Below are 11,905 nucleotides of genomic sequence, written 5' to 3' on the forward strand. Positions count from 1 at the left end.
GTTCGACTGCCAAATTACCGAATATAAACATCAACTTCATTGATTTCGACGTGCCACTTTGCACACTACAACAACAACAATGTATGCTTCTCCAGATTCCATGTAACAAGAACAGTGGTATACATAGTAAGGCTCATTGTTACCACTAGATCAATGCCAATGCAAAGGCATGTTCATGGGTGGAACGACAGCCATCCATCAAAATGTGCTCAAGGCCCAAGAAGGAATGTGTCGCACGAGAGATTATAGAGGCGTCGAATGAAACGTTGCCTTGGTGGGTACAAGTTTTTTGTCTCCACTGTTTTGACCAATTGAAAGGAGGGCATGGGCATCCTGCACCCTGGTCCTCTCATCTCTTTCACCTGCGAGCACAGCCCAACATTTGTCATGTCCAAACACATTTAGTTGAACGCTTGCACACAGTCACTGTTTACTAGGAGGGATGTGACCATAAAAAATAAGAAATAAATAAGTCTACTTGGTTTGCTACTTGGATTGAGGTGCTATTCGGAATCTCTGGTTCAGAAGCAGGCAGAGGATTGATTCCTTCCTTTGTCTTCTGAGTAAAGGGTAAAGAGTTGTCCCTCCCTGCAATGCCAAATCTGATCACTGATAGTTCAATCATCGATTCTCTGGACCCAGGATAGCTTTCCCCAGAACAAGCTTCCTGAAAAAATGTGGTCACTTTGTCTTGTTTCGTAACTTGTTTTCCAAAGGACTCACACATACGACAGATCCCATGCTTTACGTGCTGTTCACATTATACACAGGGCAAAGTGTTGCCACGAGTTGAAACTGCATCATCTGCCACTCGTAGCACACTGCCTCCGTCATCTTAAATGCACACTTCAAGCCCAGCTCCAGCTTCAGTTGTTCATTAGCCCCCAACTGTCATGTGCTGACCACAGGTGATCTGCAAAGAGGCAGCAAAACAAGAGCTCCACAGGTCATTGTGACCACAAACCAAAGACATTTGACCTGACACAAGGTGGAAGTACACAGGTAGCAAAAAATGATTCCAGTTTGATTAAGCTGGGAAGTTAGAATTGATAAATTTCAATATAGACTGGATGCCGAAGTAGCCAGTGAAAAGAGTTGAAAGTACAGACACAGATGTTGATGTGAATGTTGCTGGCAAACTCAACTAGGGCGTACGACCAGCAATACAAAAGTGCAGCAGCACCATCAAAAGCGCTCTCCGTGACGCATGAAAAAAATGAATTTGCCCTTAAAAAGGGAAATTTGTAACTAAAGTCTACATCTTTGGTATGGCCTTCTTTATCATGTGACCACCGCTGCACTCTATGTCCAAATAAGCTATCCGAAAGCAAGCCCTTCAGAATTGTACAACTCTTACACCTTCTACGTGCCTTTCCTCGAACGAGGATGGAGACCATAGTAATACATGGGTTAAATCGGCGTCCTACATCTTCATGGAAGTTCAATCACACCATGCCTGTTAGGGGTATCAAGCGTAGTGGTAAGTGAAGCACTTCCAAAAGTTGGGATGACCCCAAAGTTTCATGCCGACTCCTCCATTCCTATAAACCACACCCATGTCCGTTGTTGAAAGACGGAGCATTGCCTTCCCTTTCCCTTAACCATCCTTGGTTTTCTTGAATGAAGATTATCTTCAGTGATGACCCTTCTCACTGTTTTCTACGACAATGAACCGTTGCCCGTGGCCCGTTGCCCAAATGATTTGTTGTACAAGCCTCTGCTTTGCCTTCACTGGTGAAATCCTTCGTTCGAGAGCAAAAGACCAGAGGCACTTCCTAGGAAGATTATCTCCATGCTCTGCTTCTTCTGGTTGCACCAACTTCCATCCAGATTCCACAGCCACAAATTGAAAGCTTTTATGATAGGATATTCGTAGACAAATAAAATATGAGACCAACCATTCCTTAAGCTGTCCAAGATGCAGATCTAGTGAGAGAAGGCTTTTGTATCTTCCTATCCTCCTCTAGTCCGATCATTCCCAAGTGGGAAGGATCTTCCAACATCATCTTGGCAACGAGATAACCTGCGATACTCCAGGTTTGGAACTTGCGGGCCTGCTTTCCAACGTATCGTCCAAGTTTCCCATCGTAATATTCGGGCCACCCATCAGCGGATAATCTAGTCTCCACTTGCTCGATAGCTCGTCTTGCAATTTGCGGTCTTCCGGCCTTGATACATGCAGCTGTCAGCATCCAAAGAATAACTGCATACATAACCAATCAAAGAACATGTTAAGGAATACGTAGCTGGCTCAATACTGCTAGATGATTAACTTGCTATGCTATCTCCAAAGTTTCAGAAAAATTCAAAGATATGATATAGAATACAAAGACTCATTTCAGGCACATATCCTTGCCAAAGTTCTAGGTATCAGAAACCCAAGAGGTACCTACAAATCCTGAACATAACAAGTAAAACAACCCAACCAGAATCCAACTAAAGTGGCGCAGTATTTCAGTCGAATGATGTTCCGGAGACAGTAGAGGGTAATGAATTGCCACGCGAAGGAGAAAAAAACTCTCTCCATGGGAAAATCAAGTATATTTGTATGTATATGTATGTACCTGGCCAAGACCCAGCATTGTGGTAACTCCATCTAGTGTTCTTTGGGTCACATCCAGTGATAATGCGCCACTCGTGCCCCTCCATTGCAGGGTATGTTACTTTAAGAGGCATGTCGCCTACAAGCTCTGGCCATCTCGCTTCAAGCAAGTCCATGATGGCGGAAGCTTGATCGAATGTTGCAAGTGAGCCCAAGATTGCCATGAAATTACCGATGGCAAACCAACGGAAGTCCATCCGTGCTGGACTAACATTGCCGATGAAGAAACCACCCTTTAATGGCAGGAAGTCAAATATCCAGTCTGGTATAGACTCCGGTATCACATTGAACTTGTTCACCGCAGTATGTGAATACTCCTCCGTCTTAAACCGATAGATGTTGTTCAACTGCTGGTGGTCTAGCCAAAAGTACTCTCGCATGTGAAAACTCAATGCGTGAAGCCTTTTGTCGATCCTTTCCAAAAATTCCTTGCCGTCACCATCAGGCTTGATAAGGACCTTAGCACAACGCAGAGCCATGAAAAAAAGGCTCTGGATTTCGATTGGGTACCCGTAAATGCCCTGTGCAAAACGAAAAAGAAGTTACAACCTCAACTGATGATCAAGAAACAGTATAGTAATTGAGGGACGGTGCTGAAGCACGCAAGTTTATCTCATCTAACACAATTAGAAAATTTACATGTCCCGCTACTCAGGGATATTCAATAAATTTGGTGAGAAAAAGAATTACAGATGGTGTTTCTTTCGATTGCAGCAATCATCCACGACTAGATAGTAGCGAGTGTTTCAGACGCACGTACCATCCTTCTATCCACCATACAGCAGCCATCAGCACACAAAAGAGTTGGAAAAGTATCAAACCCATCCGCTAGGCATAAAGTTAGGATTAGCCTCATGCCCCTTTGGCAGTCGGCCATATCAGCCAGAGTGTGATCGCCGGTGGATTTCGTGTATGCACGAAGAAGGATTATCCACCAGAACCCTGAATCTACTGGTGCAACTCGCCCTATTGCACTTTCCCCAAAGTCCGCAATCATAGTATCTGTCTTCCGCACGGGATCATGCAGGACCTGCAAGTTTCAAGCCAGCAGCAGCTTCAGTAGCAGGAAAAAGATACAAGCCATCTCCGGAAGTCCAGAAGTCGTATGAAGTCAATCCGCCAGCCAAGTTTATAAATCGCTGCAAAATGCTGAATAGTTTGAAACACAAGCACCCACACGAAACAAACAAGTTGGAGTTTAATATTAAAAGAAAGGAGAAAAGAAAAGAACAGAAAAGAAAAGAAAAGAACCTTGAAACTTGCAGGCATAACGCCTTCGCCCAAAGTAAAACAGTCGATCCTCTTCTCGATGGATTGGAGCCGAAGTGTCTTCAGCAAGAAATTTTTCACGATCTCGGGTTCACCGTTCATTAGAAAGGCCAATGCACTGGGTACAAAGTCTCTGACAAACACCTGAAATTACAGGATAAGTCAGCATCAATGGGAATAAAACATCTATGATTCCTAGCTGCAAATTATTTTCGAAAGGAGAAACTTCACAATTAGACGCACCCACATGCACCAGTAGGTGCACCGAAAAGCCACACACACATACACACCTGAATTGCGTGAAACAACCAGTTCATGTACTTCTCAAAATACGTTTCGATGAAAAAACACAACAGTTGTCTGTCTGTCCATATTAGAAGCAACCACGGCATAGTTTTCTTCACCTTATCTAATTACCACGATGCTAGACTAAGGGGATTTTTTTCAGTTAATTGCTACAGATGGGGCAACCAAAATTCAATTTCGTTCAAATTGGGATGAACAATGAAAAGCCGGATAAAACCATGGGCTTCTCTGCAATTTGTCCTTAAAGAAATCATTCTCTCACCCGCGATCAAAACAACACAGATGCTTTACCATAGACGCGAATTTCTAAGCTTCTAGAGCCCATTCAACAAGTTCAGCAACGAACTCAACATACGTTCTTCACATACATTACCAACATTTGATATCTCAATATCCAGACGAACACCCTGCGCCTACAGAGAAACAGGAAAGGTGCCAGAAAACGAACCTGATTGTAGTTTAGTGAGTCCTCTGTGGGATCCAAGGCAGCTATGGTGCCTACTGGCCTGTCCCGGAAGTATACCATAGACAATCTAAGTCTCTCCCATGCATCTGCAATCATTGGATGAGGCTCGAAAGCATGATATTCTCGAGGAGTTCCCGCTGACGAGCGAATGCTTGGAGAGAGCAGAGCCTCCAAGCACTCAGAACTTTTTACGGTCTCTAGCTGCCGGGGAGGGCGAGGCGAGGATAGACCTGAGGAAATGATGTCATTGAGGGATCTCTCATCGAGGGAGTTGTAAGTGTCAATCTTCCGCGGCCTGAAGTCCGCCAGCCTTCCATAGTCAATGCTTCCGTTTTCTCCAGAATCGTAGATGTCGTTGTTGGTCTCTCCAGAGAGAGCTTTCCCAAAGATATTCATGTTGAACTTGATCTTCGTTAAGCAAAAAGAGATGTCTGCCTTCTAATTTTAACCGAGGGGAGTTAGCGGCGTGTAGGTAGGAATGTAGTAGATCCAGATATGACTCATAATGTGATGTAGCCGCAGATGTCCAACTCTACTCTTGGATTGCACATTCGGAGAAGGTGGAAATCAGGGCTCTGAAATCTCTAGCTTAGACGCAATCTCAATCTGATCATGAACACACACTACCGCACCGGAGAAGATAAGAAGATTGAAAAGGGGATATCCAAGCAGAAGCTCGTCCACACCAAGGATTGATCGACCTTGCAAGGAAGGACAGAGTCCAATAGACCTACTTGAAACTCCAGACAGCCGCGGATACTAGCTGAACGCAGACCCTTGCTGCTATCGACCAAAACTTGAACCACTGAACCAACCCCTAGACATGCAAACCGCAACCACTCTCTAACTCCGTCCACATACGGCACACCAATTCCAGTCTCGTTTCCTCTCCCGCGCACACGGATCTACTGCGCTGAATCGGAGGTTCCGAGAGAGTGCGCTCGCGCACCAAAAGCGTCAGTAACGCAGTCGCTCCTCGCTTTATCCCCTGCCGCCACTGGTCGACCACGCCCAGCGTCCCCCCTCCAAAACTCCGCCTAACTTAATGCCAACCTAAGCTCCGCGTCACCCTCGGCGGAGACGCACTGCAACAAAGTATAAGCGACGAAACGAAGGGGAATGTAAAGCTCTCCTCCTCGCTGACTCTCTCTCGCTCTCTTCGTCGCTCCCGCACGCACTCACTCGCTCACTCTCACTCAATAACGCACCCTGTGTGACTGAGAATGCAGGCTGTCCGAAGCGGATCGGGTCTCGCGCAGACAAACGGAAGAGACAAGCCCGTCGGAGGCAACACTTTTATAGGACGACTGCCCGCCTCAAACCAGTGAGCGCCCGGAAAGGGAGGCCAGCGTGCACCAGTAGGCTCACCGAAAAGCCACACACACATACACACCTCACACACACACTCACTTTCTCACTCACACAGTCTCACTCGGGGGTAAAAGCAGCAGACACAGCCCTTTACTTACTCGCCTCCCGATTGCTGCTTCCCGTTCACCACTGCCCTAGCGCCTCGCCCTTTAATTTTATACTGCCCCTCTCTGCCCCTCCGGATAAGCACGAGTGCCAGGCATTGATGCCGCGTTTTATTCCTATTCTAGTGTCTCCGTATTTATACTTTCTTATATATTTATATATTTGTATTTGTATATTTGTATTCTAACGGTTTGGCTGCTTTGCTTAGAGGGCCTCTTTGCTTCGGTTTTTCATCCGCCTCTTCTTCGTTCATCCTGGTGTGTTGTCATCCGTCTTCGGCTTCCGAGTTCGTTTCTTCTTTATCTTTCATTGCCTTGTCTTTTTCTTTTCTCGGGGAGGGGGATAAGAATGCATCAAAATGGCTACCAAAATATAGTGCGTGTGTCAGGGTGTGTTTTCTTTTTCTTTTTCTTCTTGAATTAACATGAAATCATGTTTATTGGATGTATATATTCAACTATGTACTACTGGCATGAGTTTGCTTTCACATCAGATACTTCTTTTTGTACATTGGTGGAATGCAAACAAGCAATTTCATAGTACTTGTATGTATCAAAATCTATCTCTTCTGTTTTTTTTCAAAACTTGTGTTCTTCAAATAGTATTTTATTCGTTTAAAGAAGGGAACAAACAGAAGAGTTCTTCTCACATTTATTGGGAAAAGGGTACAAGTAACTTCTTATTGTTGAAGTGTTTTTAAATATGTGATTTTACTCGCTGGCTAACTTTACATAACATGCATTGTTGAAACAAAATTATGTCTCACACAAATCATCATCTGTAGAAGGTTTTGTTTGTTTAAGTTCATTAGAAATAACTGAATAAAAATACACAATATCTTGTTTAGTTAATACAAATAGAGCTAATTGCACCTAATAAGAGACCAAGTTTAGGGTTTAACCCTAAACGCTAAACCTGGAAATATCTATGACATCAAATAACAATATCTAATAATATTGATGTCATAGATATTTCCAGTACAGTGAAGACTCTTACATGCTTCTATATGATACATTTGTTTTCTTCATTATTTCTCTCTTTCTTTGTTTTCCATGCACTGATAGAGTTTCCTATCTTCATTGCACATCTCACTCTTGTGAATGATTATTTACGCCAATTATTGTTTCAGATATATTCAAAGTAATATCTGTTAATTTCAAGGGGAAGCGGTTTTCAGATTTTTGTAGGTTTTTTTTTACAGTTTTATTTATTTATTGATTTATTTCACCCTTCAATTCTTATTGCAATTCTGGAATTTTTTTTGTAACAATATATTTAAAATATTACATAAAAGACAATACAAATTATATTTTTAAAAAAAGAATATATGTAAGAGTAAAATGGTATAGGTAATGAAGTACTCTTCTAAATTGTTTACCACAATATGTACACTTGAATCAAGTGTACTACAATTAGAAATAAATGCAAAGTAAAAAAAATCATTGTTTGGATAATCTAAACGTTGAATTGTGAAATAAAAGATTTTAAAAAATATACTACTTTGACGTTTTTAGATTAGTTCATTATAGTCATTTTAATGACTTCTACTTTCATTGAATTTGTAGTATGGTTGTTGTAAAATTCAACTAATTCTATATATAGTGGTCATATTATGACATACTTGACAACTGTTTTATAATTTAGTGGAATCTAAAAATAAAGTACTTTAGCTGCCCCAGAATTTATCAGTGGTAGATGACCACTTTTCTATTATAACTCACATCTTTCTCCATTAAAATACTCCAACACGTACAATTGCAAATAAAAGAGAAAAAAATAACGTAGATCGTTTATATTAAGTCGCAAAATTTATGGGATTTAATTTATACTGTGATCAGATTTGAACAACAAACTTTCATGTTTCAAAAAGTAAAATTACAAAAGTAAAGCAGGGCCTTTAGCATCACTTTGTTGGAGTATTTCTCTTACATGTAAAGCTTGTGTTAATGCATGCAATTTGTCCAAATGACAATGAAGTCACTGCCTACATCATGCCCCCATATTGAATCCTATTCGGGACTAAGGAGTGGGGCCCATTTGCTATCAGAATGCTATCAGATAGGGTCCGGGAAATGTGTGGCTATAGAAATATTGATGAAGAGATGGTTGCATGTGGTTACACTTATGGATTAAATTAGGGTTGGGATAATTTTCATCCTAATCCAATTGACTTTGTTGTCATTTTCAAATTAAACAATATACATACAAAAATAATACTTGTTGTTGTGATAACTATAGCACTTGGTTGCAATACCCATGTTCAGATAATGAGATCAATCAAACTCACAGGGATTTTCTTTGCTGCACATTTTTATCATGCTTGAAAATCCTATTCAAATGAATATTATATCATATGACACATCCTCACTTAGTTATATGAATACGTGAACAATGATTATCACTTGTTAAACAAGTTCTTAAAATGAATAATAAAACAATAAATAACACACTGTTCAATTTTGAGGATTGACTTACGCTCTGAAATCGTAAATTTCATTTTGAGATCTGATATTTTATATTTTGATTTTCAATTCATCTTTCAAGTTATCAGGTTATTGTAACAAATAGGGTTCTCTGTACCCAAAATGCAATTTTATTACTGTGAAAGAAACTTTGTTGCAACATGTAGTTTTATTTATTATTATTTTTTTACTACAAGTTAAGTTCACAATTTCACAAAATTACAAGTAACTTGTAATATATTTGAACTTGATATAAAATATCTTAGTTCAGTATAATTGATAGTTATTTTGTTAGCCTTCCCAAGTTTAGGTTGAACATACACTCACAAAGAAAATTCAGGATGTTCTTCTAACTCAGGGTAACACACACAAATTTCTAACTATGTCGCCAACCATTATGGGATTTTTGTACAGCAACTCCAAGCAATTATTATAATTATTATTATTTTCTATTCTCGACTCTTTATGGTTTGTGTTTGTCATCCGCTTTTTTAATTCTCAGTACTTTTGCTTTTACTTATTTTCTATCAACATTATCTTAAATCTTGAATAGAATCCATAATAATCTTTTTAGCACTAAATTGTCAAACCCCCATCATTGTAATCATTTTTCGTTGTTGTTGTTGGTGATGAGGTTGTGCTTTCAATTCACATTGTTTTCTTGTCCTTGAATTTATAAAAGTTTCTTTGATGTGGATAAGACCTTTTTCTATTTTCAAGATATTTTCAATGCCTATGTTTGAATCTATATCTTCCCAAGATGCAACACCAAAAAAAATATAATAATAAAAAAAAATGAATGCTTCATTTAATGCCTATCTTATGGCAATTTATTATCCTCAGTTTTCTACTTTTTCTTTCAGTCCCCCTTCTTTACCCCTTTTTTCATCACCTGCAAGATTAAGATTCATGCCTCATGGCTTTCATTAACAACTAAAAGGGGAAAAGATGTACTGAATATTAGCTGAAGCAAGTCTTTAATTAAGTTCAATAGCAATGTGTAAGATGTAAGGTTTTGTAGATTGGCATCCTTTACTTACAGTGCTGATTAAAAAAACAAACCAAATTTGTTACAATTTCTTAGAGCTTTCATGTATGTTTGTTGGCAATCCTAAGATACTGCCACACCTGGTGTCATGAATTCACCTCTTGGAATCATTGAACATCAACATGACATTGCAATATGAATGAACAATAATATTTGAAGATGTATGCAACTGATTTATTTTTCTATTTATTTTGATACTTTATTCTTTATTTACGTTTAAATGATGATAATTCTTATCATTGTATTTTATTAGTAATTCATATTTATTTTAAAAATTTGTTACAGGTGAACACTGCAACATAAAAAAATGCTCTTATCTTTCATTTACATGTATTTGGTTGTCAAATAGTCAAATGGTCGTCAGCAGAAATGATATTTAGTACAGAACAGTTCACAAAATGAAAATGTACTCTGCCAAAATAAAATTGGCAGAGCAGTGTAGGACTCTGAGTTTGTGGGTTCATTCGTCGCCGTGACGTCATGCCTCCTTCGTATTGAGCGAATGAACGCCTGAACTCCACACCCCAATATCATCCACTGGACCATGGATGGATGAATGACGATGGCTTTCGACGACGACGTTCGTTCGCAAGAGGACATCGTGAACGAGTTGCTTACGCCTTCGTTTGGGAGGATGAATTTTGTGATGTTCGTTCGTTAGAGATGATATTTTGTTCACGCAATGGGCGGTGACGGATTATCATCGATCATGACGTAAGCAAAGGATGGAGTGTACTTTGGAGACAACGCCACTGGATTTGATGGTTCAAAATCAACTTCATTGGATGATATATGCTTAAGGTCGTGGATGGATGAAGCCGGGCTCCTCGGCGGGGGCTTTGTCGGTAGTGGTGGTTGCCGACTTACTTCATTTGTTCGGGCTTCGTCAGAATCTCGTGCGTAATTCAATGCCGAGCGTCTGGCTCGGCTACTATTTAACTTACTTATCTGTTGCGCTTACGATTTTTCTTACTGGAAGGGGTCAAATTACCATGTGTTTTGATGCAGCACAGGCCGTGCTGACACGTTTTGAAATATTTGTACATTATTAAGATGATAATAATAATAATATTATTATTACTATTTTTTTCATGATACCCTTAACTTTCCCAGTTTATTATTACTAATATTAATGTTATCATTATTAATAGTATTTAGCACAATAGTTATGTTCATGTGAATGGACTTAAGAGTCTATAATTTAACTAATTGATTGCACGACAAATATTACTTTCACATCCTTCATACAGAAATTCAATTTCAAATTTGTCAATCCCATGAAACATGATTGACATGTATGTACATAGGTTTTTTTTTAAAACTAGATCAAAGTATTGACTATTTATGTCATACCCTGAAAGAAAAAAACTGGGAGTAAATGCTGTAGTGAAAATAATTCTAAATCTGTACAACTGTGGATTGCATAATGTATTAAACCTCTAACAAGTTGGCTTTAAATTGATGACAATGTTGGTAAATATGCCTTACAGCTGCTGCACTCTATTTAATGAAACAAAACTATTCAAACTACAAAGTGACAACTGAATTTTGGATATCTTACAGAGTAAAAGAAAAATTCAGCTTGATCATGCTCTAGGTTGTTGAATTTGTTGTTGGATTATTAGGGAAATATACAATGACCATGAAATTCAATATGATGCATGTTCTTTCAAAGATGAGTAGCTTGAGCAAAAACAATTTAAAGCAATTCAACATATGTGATTCAGGACACTGTCATGTCATCAAACAATAGACCACATAACCAGTTTGATTATTCCTGTGATTCACAATCTTGCCTCTGTTTAGTTCCAAATTCAGAAGGTAAAGATGTGTAGGAAAAAATAAAAAAATAAAAATCTGAAAAAGGAATCTTTCAAAATGTCCACTGCATTCACTTAAAGTCTACATGAAATAGGTCTTAACTTCAAGAGGTACTATGCTTATTGTTACATTTACGGTGGTGCATTTTAAATGTGGATTTTGTTTTGTGGTCTTTTTGTGAAAGAACACTGCATCCTCAAGATAACAACACGTCAGCCTTAGCTCATTCACCAAGGCTCCCATTCTTGAAACAATGTTACATTCACAAGAAATTGCCACACAAGCCCTAATTCATGCAACAATGTCCCTTCCCTGTCACAAATGGTTGAAAACAAAGAGCCCCAATGATCAGGCAATCAGGCTGGAATACTAAATTTGCTTTCACAGGAGCTCATCCCACAAGATTGCTTCAATCCATTGTGATGCTTGCTAGTGGGGCAATATTAAGGTGGATT

General features: G+C 39.3%; 1 protein-coding gene across 1 annotated transcript; it reads right to left on the bottom strand.

The window, feature by feature from the left end:
* Nucleotides 1-1,003: 1,003 nt before the first annotated feature.
* LOC112287694 (putative alkaline/neutral invertase F) lies at nt 1,004-6,131 on the bottom strand. Its single transcript, XM_024530979.3, has 5 exons — nt 4,626-6,131; nt 3,854-4,015; nt 3,363-3,632; nt 2,565-3,123; nt 1,004-2,203 (listed from the first exon to the last, which is right to left on the bottom strand). The coding sequence occupies exons 1-5, from the start codon at nt 5,037-5,039 to the stop codon at nt 1,905-1,907; spliced, it is 1,704 nt and encodes a 567-aa protein (XP_024386747.1). The 5' UTR covers nt 5,040-6,131; the 3' UTR covers nt 1,004-1,904.
* Nucleotides 6,132-11,905: the final 5,774 nt, after the last annotated feature.

The sequence above is a fragment of the Physcomitrium patens genome, chromosome 10 (genome assembly GCF_059467195.1).
Source record: "Physcomitrium patens ecotype Gransden chromosome 10, ASM5946719v1, whole genome shotgun sequence".
NCBI lineage: Eukaryota > Viridiplantae > Streptophyta > Bryopsida > Funariales > Funariaceae > Physcomitrium > Physcomitrium patens.